Below are 15,729 nucleotides of genomic sequence, written 5' to 3'. Positions count from 1 at the left end.
TATAACTTAAATGAGCCCGAGCCGAGCCTGGGCAGGCTTGGGCTCAGCTCGACTCGTTTGCACCCCTACTTTTGATAATAATATAAAACAAATTATTGTTGAAATCAATATTAATTAATTGGTAATTTTAGATAAATTCCGTTGTTTTAAATTAAAAAAAAAAAAAAAAAAAAAAAAAAAAAAAAAAAAAAAAAAAAAAAAAATTAGCACCAGCATTAGAAGTTTAACATTATCTTTGGCATAACTTTACTTATACATTGCAATTTTTTGTTACAATACTCTTATGTATAGAACTCATCAAGAACATGGTACCACAGATGCAACAATAATTTTATTTAAAAAAATGGATCAACAGATTTATCAAAAAGGCCTAGCTACCTAAGCACACGTAAAATGCGAAGCTTCCTACCATCAATATATCATATCATACCAAATTCTTGAGAACAAATAGTCATAAATAAACCAAGTAGGGATTGAAATTGCGAATAGAATATTTCCAAGTAGTTTTTACATTTCAAAATTCTCCTACATAAAAAAGTAATTAACTCATTTGATGATTGATTGATTATCCATGAGTTGTTGTCACTCATGTAACGCCTTCATCAAATATAATCTGCTGAAACTCTGCCCTGCAACGCTGCATAGTGCATAAAAATAATATGAAATTTTCAAACTTATTACATTCAAATCAAATAATATTAAAAAAAATTAAATTAAATTAAATTAAATACCTATTGATTTGATTGCAGTAATTGGAAACTTGATTTGTTATCAAAAAGCTATCCAATCTTGATGGCTCGGGAAGCGGTTTAAAAATAGGGTTCGACGGGTCCTCCTCTGGCAACGCCTCCTCTCCCGCAGCTTTTCTAGCCATATTTTCAGACCTTCAAAATAACATTTTACATTTTTCAAAATATTCAAAAAAAATAATAAATAAATAAATAAAAACCTACCTTCTCTTTTGAAGCCATGTTTGCTGTTGGGCTTGCTGACGTGACAAATTCCGATAGTAAAATTGGAACTGAGAAATAAAAAATACAAAACTTTCCACGTGTCACTTTTGCTAATATTATTACATAAATAAAGAAATGAAAAAGAAAAAAGAAAAGACAACCTTTTGTTGTTCCATTGAGAGATCATCCATGCATTCAATCAAAAACTCCATGTTCCTTTCCATAAACGGATTTGTTGACAATTGTAGTCTATCATAATCACACTACCATATAAATATAAATGTTAAATTAATTACTCTTTCTTTATATTTTAAATATAATTATATAAATATAAAATACCTGAGTAACAGGTGAATCTGGTTCCAGTTCAGTCATGAATGCACTCACAAGGGCTGAATTTGAAACCTTGATCTGTTTACATATCATAACAAACAACATTTAATTTAATATTTAATATTAATTATTAAAGTAAAGTAGATAATAAAATGAACATACGGGTATCTCCTCAAAGATATCCACCCATGTGAGATTCTTCTCCCGCAACCTTCAAAAAAAATAATAATAATAAGTGAGTCTAAATTTACAACATAAGAATAATAAAAAGATAATAAAAATGGACATACTTTTCTCCATTGAATTCATTGTTGCGATAAAGCTCCATGAAAGAATCAGAAAGCTTCAAGGCCTTCAAAGCCAGGACACCTTGGTTGGATTTAGAAGGATCATAAATAATGCACACACATCGTCTGATATTCTCCTAAAATTATAAAATACCTGTGTTTGAATATTTTATGCAATTGCAACCAAATAAAAATCACAAAGTGTAGCTGTGTGTGTACCTGATAATTCATGAAGGTCTCAATTAGTTCCACAGTCTGGAAAGAGCCTAATAAAGTTGATTGGTACCTTTAAAGATACACATCTTACATTTTTTAGCAGGTTTATTGAAGAAAGAAAGAATTCAAATGTGTCAAGAAAAAAGAAGTTACCAGCCTACAGTGTTATTGTCAACATTGACTTCCCTCAGGCATCTCATCATCTCAAGTTGATAGTTAGCACCATCTGCTTCAATCTCCTCATCTTCCTCCCTCATCTATTAATTTAATTTAATGTAATTCTACTATGTGTTAGTTAAATAATGGTATTATGGAAGAATTTTAGTAAAGAAATTAGCAACTGTTTCATGTTACATACTGGAAAGGGGAAGCAGTTGGTTACTTCAAGAACACTGCCAACATCTAAGCCAAGAAGTTGACCAGTCACAAGAGAAGGTGAAAACTCTGTGCAGTGTTTGATGATCTTCAATACAACCTGTTTGTTCACGATAATATCATCGTCTGATCTACAATTATACTCCTAGAAAAGAGTTGTAATGCAATTATACCAGTCCTTCGATCTGGACAACTCTTAGAGGCGGAGCAACTGCCTCCTCGGTGGCTGCTACTTGCAAGAAGGAACGAGATGGAGCTGCTGCCATTGATATGATGTTGTATCAACGAATATAGCCGCGGGATACAGTGTAAAGACCTCTTTTGTAGTGAGAGACCTTGCTCCTTTGGATTCTGAAAAAAACCCTAATCGATAAAGTTTGAGATATTTTGATAAAGTTTCATAGGCTAATCTGATGATCTAATATAAACAAACAAGCAATTTGTTTCAAAAAATCTGATACAAACCAACTAATAATCAGTGTAGAAAGTAGAAAAAAACGAAGGTTGAACTGAAAGCATAAGATTACATAACAGAAAAAAAAAATGTAGAAAGTGAAGAAACATGATTCCAAATAGGAAATTGAAGAAAAACGAAACCAGGAAATGAAAAAAAAGGAGACATCAGAAAAGAAGAAAGAGCGACAGCATCGAGAAGAAACGCACCTGTAGATATGGTGTCGAAGGTCTCCGGTAGGGTGCGGCGCTTCGACGGTGGCTTCACAGGAAAGAGGCGATTTGTCGATGGAGAGAAGGGTTGCGTATGTTTGTGTCATTAGGTTAAAAGGGGTATATTGGTCAATTTTCGAAAAGGAAATACATAATTAAAAAAAATTAAAATTAAAAAAAAAAAAATAACATATTTTTGTTCTATGACAAAAAAATACATATATATATTTTTAGGAAACTATTGAAAATACTATTCTTTGCATTTTGGTTCGTTTTTCAGGTTGTTATAAAAAATTGCAGGTTTCGTGTGTGTATATATATATATATATATATATATATATATATATATATATATATATATATATATATATGGAAAAGTGAATATACCCTTAAGGGTATATAAGCTTAGGTACCCGAACACATCATAATACGTCGTTTTGTTTGATATATTCATTATAATGTTCATAAACTTCAATCTTAAGTTGATTTACTTTCAAGATATTCGAAATTTCCGTATAATCTTTCTCTTACATCACATCTTTTTGGCGAACACTTATTAGGCTATATATATTGTAAATGAAAATGAAAATTATGTAAGAGAAAGATAAATGTGTAATTTATAAAAATCTTAGAAGTAAATCAAGTTAGAAGTTAAATTATAAGAACATTAGACAATTAGAATGTATTATATGATACAAAACAACGTAGTATGGTGAGTTTGGGTACCTAAGCTTATATACCCTTAAGGGTATATTCACTTTTCTCATATATATATATATATATATATATATATATATATATATATATATATATATATATATATATATATATATATATATATAATTTATTGTATTCTAACTGAATATTATATGGATGTCGGAATGATTGTAGACCAATTATTTTAGTTATTTTAAAAAAGACATTTATCCATATTATTAAATTTATAAAAAAAACAGAATAATACCATTTAATTAAAAGAATGGTAAAAATGTACATTTTCATTACTTTCAAATTAAGAAACACGAATATAAAAAGGAAATTCTCGGATTTTAATAGTTTTTTTATTATCAAAATTTTGAATTCTGATTTTTTAATTAATTCAATTTTAATTGTCAGCATGTTATTCTGTTAGAATGTTGTTCTATTATATTGTTTTTTAGAATGTTATTATTAGAATATTAAAAAAGAATAAAAAAAATTCTTGAATCTAAAATTGAAAAATAACAACATTCTAATATATTCATACACATCCGAACTTAAATACAAATTTATAAATAATCTTACATACTGATACATTTTAATATGATTGTCAATATTCAAACATAATGTTATCAAAATGAATATGATTCTTAAGAATAACATTCTCAAATATATAATTATTGAACAAATACACTTAATCGTCTTCAATTGTTCAAATAATCGACTTGTTTATACTTAATCTTCTCCAATGTAACTTGTTACTCTTCTCCAATTTAACTTGTTACTGAACTCAATTCTAAGTCCTTCTCTTGTATGATCAATCATTGATTCATTATTTAAGTAATTCTGAAAGAATAAGTCATTACAAAATGAAAAAGAAAAAACTAAAGTCCATTGTACAAATTTGCGGACTTGTGAATTGCACCGAAACTCATAACCAAGAATTGTAGAAAATACACAAATCACAAAGGAAATATCAACATTTAATTACTACATAATCGAAATTCGTGTACGTATTTAATAATAATTATATATAAAAAGTAGCATTTTTTATAAATTTTTATATACTCTTTCTACTTACCTAGTTGTTTTGCATTGACAATGCTTGGGCATGCTGATGGAGATGGTGAGTTCTCATCCCAAAACGCATCTACTTGATTTGGGTTTAACCAGGTTAGATACCCTTTGATCATAGCAAAACGAAACATCAAATAGATCTAAATATTAAAATAAATATGATGGAGTAATTATGGAAAACTTACGACATCAGCTTCTTGAAGAACCTCATCCATTAATGATGTGTGTTTCCATGTGACAGGTTCTTTCAAGAATTGATCATAAGCTGTAACAAACTTCTCTAGACGTGTTGCTTGGTAGAAATCATAATAAATTAAGTTCATCTTAAATCCTTCAATCTGATAATTAACCAAATGTTTTACTTTTTCAAGTTTAGTTTAATCACAAAAGGGTAAGATGGTAAATTCCAACCCTTACCATCGTTCTAGCATATGCAGATACAATACGACCTGCTCCAATCACACCAACAATTTGTCCTTTAAGCAAATTCCCCAAAAACCTGCAGAAAATTAATAAAGAGTAATTGTTTAAACAATTCAATACAGGAGAAAATGTTTTGGTTTTGGTGAAGGGTAAATATGGGATTTTATAAATAGAGAAGCCATCCATCGTATAGGACAGATCTCATGAACCCATCAGCTTCAACTATCCATCTTGAAGCAGCAAGTGAAAGTGATGTTGCTAACTCTGTTGTGGTTTCTGCAAGTACACCATATGCATAAATCATAATTTTTGAAGTTTTAATTTCGATTGTTGTTTTTGTGAAGATAATAAAAACTTATACTTATATTATTGATATGATTATGAAGTATGAACTGTGACATCCCCAAAATCTCGGCCAGAAAAGACCGGTTTTATTTATGCTTTTTAAACATTTTCAGAGTAAATCCTTTTGATTTTAAAAGAGATGAGGAATTTGTTCCCAAAAACAAAGTATGATAAAATAATATTTACCAAAGCATTTCATAAAGAAATGTATTTTCATTATATAACCAAAACTCGGGATGTCATGTTCCGATACAGACCATAAAGCATAAACGATAAACATTACAAGTCATTCAACAAATATACACATATACAGACTTGTAAACAAAAACAACTTGATGATTATCCATCTCATGCCCTTGCGCCACTTCCTGTAATACAAAGAAACTGAGTGGGTCAGGCTTGGGAGCCTGGTGAGCATATAGGGTTTTCAACCCACAATAAATAATTAAATTAATTTTTTCATCAACCAACGATAACCCAATTACCCATTCCCGTTATTCTCACTTTATGTCCCTAAAATAACTAACACAAGGGACCTAGTCTAAGAATATTTCATCGGGGCGACAACACATGCATTCGGGGGTTTCCCCGGCAATATATGTCAAATAAGGCAACCGTGGGGGGATGGAGTACAGCGAATGAACACCCAAGTTCATTAACACCTACAGGTGGCGAACCTGCTAGTGTTCCACATGACTGTCTAGAAAAGTCTGTGGTCGTCATTTAAACTCCGCTAGATGACTAAATCAAAACAACATCGAGGCCTCTCATCTGTTTATTACACACCAACTATCTACCCATGTTCTACCCAACATATTAGTAGATAAAAATATACATTTTTATACATAGTTTAAAACCTGTATAGCATGCTTTAATCAATACATATTCCACATAACAGATGAGGCACACACACATAACACGTATTTCATAGAGAATAACTCAGATCTATGAGATAGAAGAGAGTGAATATACATTCACACATATAACAACAAAATATATACAGATAACACGTATTTTATATAAAATACTTTATAATAATGTGTTGGAAGAAGGTAACTACACACTCACTTGATCAGAAGATGATCCGACAGCACTACGGCTTATAGAAGTAGTATACTTCGATAGATCTGGAAGATCTTCACCAAAATCGAACTCCTTGCGGGTAGAGCTTCGGCTCGGGAATAACGCTCTTCGGGATCCTCGAGGCTTCGGATCTTGCTTCGGGGCTCGGGAATGATATCGGGGCTTCGGGATATGATTGGCACGCAAATCGAGGCAAAACTTAGAGAGAGGGAAGAGTTTGAACAAGAGAAAATGGTTGATTTCGAGTTCTATTTATAGGCTAAGGGTATGGGATTACGCGGGGCGTAATATCAAATTATGCAGGGCGTACTCAGTACGTGGTGCGTAACTTGGTTACGCGGGGCGTACTTTGACGTCACTGCATGTGTCGATCTGTGGCACTCGAGTATTGGTCAGGCAGCTTGCATCCGCCTGAGTACGTGGGGCGTACTCAAATTACGCTGGGCGTAATTTGACTCGTCAAACTTCTAAATTCCGTAACTTTCGCATATGAGCTCTGTTTTCGACGTTCTTTATATCCACGCGTAGGTGAGACTACGCACTACAACTTTCGTTTAGACTCCGTCGGCTAACTTTGACTTTATTTTTTATTATTTATTTTTAGAAGGCCCGGACAGGAAAATTTCGTTATAAAATCATAACTTCTTCGTCCGACGTCCGTTCTCGCCTATCTTTTCATCGTTTCGCTACTAACAACGAGATATTCGATTCTCATTTAGATTGTTTCGGCTAAAAACCGTTCAATCTCAAATCGAGTATTCGGGCCGCATATTGCTAAGTCGAAACTTAGAAAAATCATAACTTCCTCATACGAAGTCAGATTTGGGCGTTCCTTTTATGCACACTCTCGGTTTAACGAAATCTACGACTTTCGTTTAGATCGCTAAGGCTAAATATCGCTTTATCTTAAATTCATATTTTACGTCACTCGGCGTCGTGTCGGTTCGGTCGCGAAACTTTGACAGGTCATAACTTCTTCGTTATAACTCGGATTTTGGCATTCCTTATATCTCCGGAATCCTTGTTTCGACCACTACAACTTTATGCAAAGATATCGGGCTTATCTTACACTTTAATTTTGACGCTTATTTTATTCTTAATTCATTAAATTATAAAAATCAAGAAAATAAACACATAAATCACATAATTCACATAATTCACAAATAATACATTTTTATTATTTCAAAATTAGTTACAAAGGTTAACCTAGACTATTACATTGCTAAAAATGGCAAGCCCAGAAACACAGACGTTACATGAACTCATAGGAGTGTTTCCAATAGCAACACCGTACTTGGTTGTTACATTGACATCAACATTGTTGTAACCCATAACTATGTTGCTGAAAGCTTTTCCACCTGCTTTGCTCAATGCAGAAAATAATGTCTCCCCCCAATCTCCAGTCAACTAAAACCCAAAATCGACAAATATTCAATAAAGGAAATCAGTTTCCAGATTCCTAGCAACTCTAAGCAATCCAGAATCACCAGAAAAAAACTCAATCTATGGTGATAGGAAGGAGGCAGAAGTGGTCGGCGGTGAAGAAGAAGGAGAAGGAAGTTGGGTTGATCGATGGTGGTGGCGATCTTATTTTGGCGTTGGTCGATGGAACTCTCCGTCTATAATACCTATCCCTCCGTCATTGAGTGACTTTTAGGTTTTGTGTTGCTGGACAACGGGGATGAAGAGGTGTGACATCCACAATTTCACGGCCAGAAAAGACCGATTTGTTTATGCTTTGTTTTTAAAATCAGAGTAATCTTTTAATGAAAACAGTTGCGGAATTTGTTCCCAAAATATGATAAAGATTTATCAAAGCATTTCTTTAGAGAAATGTATTTTCATTATATAACAAAATCTCGGGATGTCATGTTCCGATACATACACATAAGCATAAACATAACTTACATTATTTACACTAAAGATTTTACATCTCCTTTAATCTCTCTGTGAAATATATCTTCGTATCGATACCTGTGATACAAAGAAAACTGAGTGGGTCAGGCTTGGGAGCCTGGTGAGCATATAGGGTTTTCAACCCACAATAATATAATTATTATATTTAGTTATCAAACAATCAATTCAAATACCCACCTCCATTATCTCCATTTATTTCTTAAAGATTTATCCTAAGAACCAATTACCCTTCTCACATTCATTCCTAAGGATTGCCCTAAGGAACTGACACAATGTCTAGTGCTGCCAAGGTTCTTAGATTACCTCTAGTGAACACGCAATTCACAATAATTAATGAACACCTAGTTCAAGAACACCTAATGAACACTTAGTTCCAATATTACCCAATGAACACCTAGTTCACAAACACTTAATGAACATTTAGTTCCAATATTACCCAATGAACACCTAGTTCACAAACACTTAATGAACACTTAGTTCAATTATCTCTGATGAACACTAAATTCAAATATCTAATGAATACTTAGTTCGAATATCCCTGGTGAACCCAATCACCTAAGGAACACGGAGTATGAAAGCTCTTAGTTCAAACAACGTGATAATAAAGTATATCTCGATCCTGCAAAATCACTAATATTATAAACACATATAAATTATATTTCTAAAACAATATATCCCATCCCGTCGATCCCCACATACTGACCCTATACTATGATCTTACGAGATCTAGCCTAAGGAATCAGTATGAACAACAAATTGACGAAGCTGCTTCGGAAATTCCCTAGCAGCAAACGAGGATCAATAAAGACATCAAATGAGGGGAACATAATGAGTTTCACCACGAACTTTCATTAGTAAAACAAAGAACCACAAGACATTTTAAGTCAGGGGTAGTTATCTAGATAACAATGCCTAGGCGTGGTCTGACTATCATGAGGTATTATACCCCCAGACTTTACCTATCCCAGCATCGAACTTTGCATAGCAGTGGCCTGAATACATGAGGTATTTAACCCCCAGACGCACCCTATCCAGCAATATAACACCAAACATACCTAGCAGTGGTCTATAACTGACACACTTTATTAGGCAGTCTACAAAGTTCCCTTAATTACTTCGTGAAAGAAAACGCTAACATATGAAGCTCGGTCGATCACTTCATAAAAGAAACGCTGACTCCAAAGCTCTCTCAAAATAAAAGTATTGGGAAATACTACTAGAGTACTCCCGTACGCTCCCGTAACCGACACACAAAATTGTCAAAAAGACTTTGTACATGATAGTACTTCTGGCACATTATAGTACTTTGGTATGCGAAAGAATCGTACCCGAGAACATAATAGTACCCTGGCACAAGCAGCACCCAAGACACAGAGCTTTGAAAAAGACTTCGTACATAAAATGTACTTCTGTACGTAGGACGTACTCCACCGATCATCAATCTCGCAACGCATGTACTCTTAATAAGAGACTACCCAATGTCCAAACTTAATTGAACTAAACATCCCATTTAGGTCTTAACCCATCACTAGGCAAACCTACAATACTTATAATCAATTCCCGATACTATCTCCGTTTAGGAAAAAGACTAACTAGTGTATACTTAACACAAGGATTTAAGTAATAATATCATATATATACATCTTAACACATATTGAACCATATATGATTCGTACGTTGTATATCATCAAATATATCTAACACGTATTTCAGAAAATAACAAATACTTCACATACATATGTATATTTCATACTTTAATCAATTCTTGTTTTAAAATCACGTTCCTAAAAGGGACTATACACATGATACCTTATCGAATGAACACGTAATTCAAAAATAAATAATCCGTACTCCCGGATCTAAAACTAACCTCTTGATCCGATCCCTACTCTCGGATCTAAAACTAATCTCTTGATCTGATCCATACTCTCGGATCTAAAACTAACCTTTTGATCTGATCCGTACATCCAGATCTAAAACAAGTTTATCTCTTTATTCTTTTATCTCATGGTCCAACCCATATTTTATCACCTACCAACAACCTCATCTACTCATGTTCTACCCAACATATCTTTAGATACAAAATACGTATATAGTTTAACTCATTAAAACTTATATAATTCACCCGTTCCACAATCATCTCAAATAAACAACAAAATATTATACACGTAGCACGTATTTCATAGCAAATACTTAATATTTATGTGTTAGAAGAAAGTGACCACACGCTCACTTGATTAGAAGATGATCGGATAGCACTACGACTTGCAGAAGTAGTATTCTTCGGCAGATCTGGAAGATCTCCACAAAAATCGAACTTCTCGTGGGCAGAGCTTCGGCTCGGGAATCGCACTTCTCGGGATCTCGGGAGCGTAAAACTTCCTTCTTAACTTGGATATGAGATCCGGGGTGTCGGGATGGCTTCGGGGGTTTACACGCAGAGCTTCGGCACAAAAACGAGGAGAAATGAGCAAATAAGCCCGGAACCCTCGCATCCTATTTATAGGAGGCTGGAGCCTCGGAGTACGCAGGACGTACTGGTCCGAAATCGTCATTGCGTTCGTCATCCGAAGAACTCGAGTGCGAAGGTCGTCATGCTTCGCTGTACGCTGGGCGTAAAGCAGTACGCTGGGCGTACTTCGGATATGCCCGGTGACTCCCCCTTCGGATAATACCGGGGTTTATAATTAAATTTAAATATTAATTATTTAATAAACTTCGGAAATTCATATCTTCTTCATACGAACTCCATTTTCGACGTTCTTTATATCCACGCGAAGGTGAGACTACGCTCTACAACTTTTGTTTAGACTTCGTCGGCTAATTTTGACTTTATTTTTATTATTTATTTTAGTATGCCCGGACAGGAAAACTTCGTTATAAATTCATAACTTCTTCTTTTGACGTCCGTTCTCGCCTAACTTTTCATCGCTTCGATACCAACAACGAGATCTTTGATTCTCGTTTAAATTGTTTCCGCTAAAAACCGCTCGATCTCAAATCGAGTATTTCGGGCTGCATAGCGCTGAGTCGAAACTTAGAAAAATCATAACTTCCTCATACGAAGTCAGATTTGGGCGTTCTTTTTATGCATGCTCATGGTTTAACGTATTATACAACTTTCATTTAGATTGCTAAGGCTAAATTACACTCTAACGTAAATTCACTTTTTACGTCGCGTTGTGTCGTGCCGATTCTGTCGCGAAACTTCGACAGGTCATAACTTCTTCGTTATAACTCGGATTATGGCGTTCTTTATATACACGGAAACCTTGTGACATATACTACAACTTGATTAAGATTAATCCTTATAGATAATCTTCCATCAAAAAGTCATTTTTGACGCCTATCGTCTCTAAATTGACTAGCCCTGATCTACGGGCGTTACAAGAGGTGAAGGGGAAGACAACGACAACAAAAGCAGCTCCGACGGCGATATAAGCTGAAGGAGATAAAGAAACACCAGATATGATAAGAGGGAGATGTGAGGGGAATAGCGATGGCGAGCGTTCGCTCTGTCTCGCACTTCAATTTGTTATGGTATATTTTATCTGTTTTGGAGCTAGGGTTAGGGAGGATCATTGGTAATTTTGAATGGGATAGAATACATCGATTATTGATTGTTTTAAAAAAGGATAAAGGTAGGTCAAAGTAATTACCATAATTATAGGAGTGTATTTATAGAAATTATTTATCAAATTATTAAATTACCCTCATTTATTTGTTTGATTATTTATTTATTTTTTAAATTTTGATTAGTTCACAATCAACCATACATCCACACAATAATTAGTTAGAATACCTAAACCTCTCTCTCTCTCTCTCTATATATATATATATATATATATATATATATATATATATATATATATATATATATAAAATAATTTTCAACCTTAACATTTTATCTATTCTATGACTAAGAGAGTGTTTGGGATTTCATTTTAAATCTCAAAATGATTTATTGACTTATTATGGTGAAAATGAAGTTTTTTTAAAAAAGTGTCTGGATTTGATTTTATGGTGGAAAAATTAGTAAGTCAATAAGTTGTTTTTTAAAAAATATTTGTCTTAACTTATACATGGTTTCATATTATCAAACACTATTTTATTTTAACTTATTTACTTTTCAAAAAGCTAATAAGTCAATAAGTTGTTTTAAATAAAATTTTAAACATCTTCTAAATTATAATCTATTTTTGCTGAAACAATCATTATAATTTGTTTGAATTTTAATATATGATAATAAATAAATATAATTTTTTAATTATACTTCTATTTAATAAAATGTAAAAGTAGATAATAAATAAATGCATTTTTTTAATGATCTTGTTCCGGGGGATCGGATGGCGGGAAATGTACATGGCGGTGATTTTGTGAAATTCCGATCGGTAGAACTACGACAATCTTGATTTTTTTGGTGAGGTGGGTGTTTGGGAGCTTATGTTCTTGAGATAAATGGAGTTTGAGGAAGAATGTGATGAGCACAAGGGAAAAAATGAAGAAGAAGATTGCATTCATAAGTCATATGATCAATGAAAGTCAACAAGTCAACCCACTTAAAGATCTGGTCAAAGATGGTCAAAAATCGTCAAAATGGTCCAGGGGCACGCGGTTCACACATATCATGAAGTTATGAGTAGGTACAACATCACTCGATCGTGTTCGGCCACGCATCCTATCCCTACAGCATACCCACACAGCAGCACGCGCCCGCATAGGCTACAGTTCCCGATTGCTTTTTTTGCTTCATTTTCTTCCGTTTCTTTGCATTTTCTTGGATTGGAAGGCCCCAAACATATGGAAACACTTTATTCCTTCAAATACAACTCTTTTAGGATCCAAAAAACATCTTCAAAAGTCCTTTATTCGAATTAGAAAAACGAAAGCACAATGTTTTCCAAAAATGCTCTTCTTTAAATGGAGTGTGTCTTGGACATTTGCATTGAAGCCTTCATAGAATGGCTTGAGACGTTGTCCATTAACCTGGAAAAATTGTGCCGTGTTGTAATTTTTTAATATACATACCTTCATTGGGACTCTTTTCTTGTATTTGACTTTCTTTTTACGAGGGAACCATCTTGGACTTCGAAATTTGATGATAGCAATCATCCAACTACATTCTTTCTTGTACTTGTTCAGTAAGGTGACCAACTTTTCCCTCTTTGACATGGTGGTCGATTTGGTGACCGGTTGCACATCTTCATTCTCGGGATAAGTATCCTTTGAAGGGTCCGATAGATTTAACGTTTTTGGCTCTTGTGGTTGGTCTACCGCTGGAGTTAGTTTCTCAATGGTAATGGGTGGCTCAACCTCTCTTTCTTTAACCCCCAAAAATCCCTCTATAGTTTCATTGGCAGCTTTCTCGATTTCTTCTTCCTTCTTGACATCCTCTTCCACTTCTACTTCTTCTTCATATAACACTTCAGGCCATCAAAACTTTTCTCATCTTTCAAAGGAATGGACACATGCTCTATGTCATGGGCTCTCTTTAGATGATAGATTGTATTGAGCTTCCATTATACTCATTTATTGAGAAAGTTGTGTTATTTGTTGCTCTAAGCTTTTAATGCTGGCTTGGGTTGTTTCTTGGAAAATTTAGGTAGAAGTGGCAATGTTTTTCACATTGTCCTCTAAGGATATGCTTGGCCTTTCAGTTTGTTGAGGAAGGTAAGTATAGGGTTGTTGGAACTGTGGTGTTAGTTACTATTGGTTATTTCCCCAAGCTTGGTATGGGTGTTGGTATTGGTTATTTCCCTAAGCTTGGTATGGGTGTTGGTATTGGTTATTTCCCCAAGCTTGGTTGTTGTCTCATCAATGATCATGTTGAGGCTGATTATAACTCCATTGGTTTGACCAATACTAGTTTTTGTGACATCCTCATTTTCACAGCCAAAAAAGACCGATTTTGTCTATGCTTTATAAAAATCAGAGTACCTCTTTTAATAAAAATGTTGCGGAATTTGTTCCCAGTAAAACATGATAAATATGTTATCAAAGCATTTATGAAGAAATGTATTTTTATTCATTTAAAAACATTTGGGATGTCATTGTCAATACAGAAACATAAGCATAAACAGAACTTACATTCATTATCACTAGTGATTTATATCTCCTTAATCTCTCAGTGAAAGGTGACTTCATATCAACACCTGTGATATAAATAAACTGAGTGGGTTAGGTTGGGAAACCTGGTGAGTACATAGGGTTTTCATCCCACAATAATATAATTATTATGTTTAAACAATCAAACAATCAACCCAATTACCCATCCTCATTATCTTCTTTACTTTTAAGGATCTATCCTAAGAGTCATCTATCCTGCATTCGTTTATTCCGAGGTCCCTTGCTTCCAGGGTTATAGGACTGGCACTAAATCCATAGCTGCGAATGCTCGTTCGTAAAACACTAATTCCATAGCTGCTATAGTTTATTCATCGGGTACTAAATCCATAGCTACCAGTGTTTATCTGATAGGTACTAAGTCCATAGCTACCAATTCCTAACAGGTACTAAGTCCATAGCTACCAGTGTTTGTCCAATAGGCACTAAGTCCATAGTTGCCGATGTTATTTATTAGGCACTAAGTCTATAGCTGCCTATGTTAATCACATCATCTTTTATCTCTCATCATTCATCTACCGATGTCATACCCAACATATTTGTATATATAAAATACGTATACAGTTTAAATCATTTAAAACATGTATAAAAACGTTCATCCAGCATAGACAACAAGTATTCAGATAATATGCACACATAACACGTAGTTTATATAAAATACTTCATATCTATGTGTAAGATGAAAGTAACTATGCACTCACCTGATACGGTGGTGACTCAGTCCTCGGACAGTACTTCGTAACTCTTAAAATAATTTTCCTCAACAAAACCTATTATCATTACCACTAGGGTTTAGTTTAATATTCACCGAGACTAATTTAATAGTCTAGCTATTATTATTATTATTATATAAGCATTAAACAACACTATATAACTCATAATAATAGCCCAAATAATTATTTTAAAGACCTAATAACATTACTATAATTATTTGAAAGCAATATTAAAAATTGAATAGACGTAGCTCACTTACAACGGGTTTTAAAGAAAATCGAGCTTCGCTTGGAGCAGCGTTCGAAACCAAACGACCCTTTTTCTCGAGGCTCCGGGAGCCTCGGGGCTTCCCTCGGGTGCTAGGGGTTTTACCTAGCGTTTAGGGGTGGTTTGGGGAGCTAGAGAGAGAAAGGAACTAGAGAGAGAAGTGGAAATGGTGCAAGAAAGTTGGCTGCCTTCGCACTTCGCAGCTTATTTATAGGCCCAGCTCCTCGGATTATGCTGGGCGTAGTCTTCGG

General features: G+C 34.1%; 1 protein-coding gene across 2 annotated transcripts; it reads right to left on the bottom strand.

The window, feature by feature from the left end:
- Positions 1–454: 454 nt before the first annotated feature.
- LOC111887459 (eukaryotic translation initiation factor 3 subunit H) lies at positions 455–2,984 on the bottom strand. 2 transcript variants are annotated; one of them, XM_023883635.3, is made up of 12 exons: positions 2,828–2,984; positions 2,338–2,515; positions 2,148–2,264; positions 1,943–2,046; positions 1,793–1,859; positions 1,577–1,710; positions 1,449–1,497; positions 1,293–1,364; positions 1,115–1,216; positions 954–1,021; positions 732–884; positions 455–637 (listed from the first exon to the last, which is right to left on the bottom strand). In XM_023883635.3, exons 2-12 carry the CDS (start codon positions 2,428–2,430, stop codon positions 583–585), a joined length of 1,014 nt encoding a protein of 337 aa, XP_023739403.1. In that variant the 5' UTR covers positions 2,431–2,515; positions 2,828–2,984; the 3' UTR covers positions 455–582. The 2 variants fall into 2 exon arrangements, with proteins under 2 accessions (XP_023739403.1, XP_023739402.1); XM_023883634.3 differs by having other exon boundaries at positions 2,338–2,527; positions 2,828–2,964.
- Positions 2,985–15,729: the final 12,745 nt, after the last annotated feature.

Source organism: Lactuca sativa, chromosome 6 (genome assembly GCF_002870075.4).
Source record: "Lactuca sativa cultivar Salinas chromosome 6, Lsat_Salinas_v11, whole genome shotgun sequence".
In the NCBI taxonomy this organism is placed as follows: Eukaryota; Viridiplantae; Streptophyta; class Magnoliopsida; order Asterales; family Asteraceae; genus Lactuca; species Lactuca sativa.
The sequence above is the reverse complement of the archived record's forward strand: the minus strand, read 5'-3'. Positions and strand labels throughout refer to the sequence as shown.

Excerpts from the sequence above, each read along its gene's own strand:
- LOC111887459 (XM_023883635.3), bottom strand. The coding sequence starts at position 2,430 with ATGGCAGCAGCTCCATCTCGTTCCTTCTTGCAAGTAGCAGCCACCGAG. Across the intron at positions 2,265-2,337 it reads TTGTCCAGATCGAAGGACTG|GTTGTATTGAAGATCATCAA; the intron begins GTATAATTGCAT and ends GTGAACAAACAG. Across the intron at positions 1,365-1,448 it reads ATATCTTTGAGGAGATACCC|ATCAAGGTTTCAAATTCAGC; the intron begins GTATGTTCATTT and ends ATATGTAAACAG.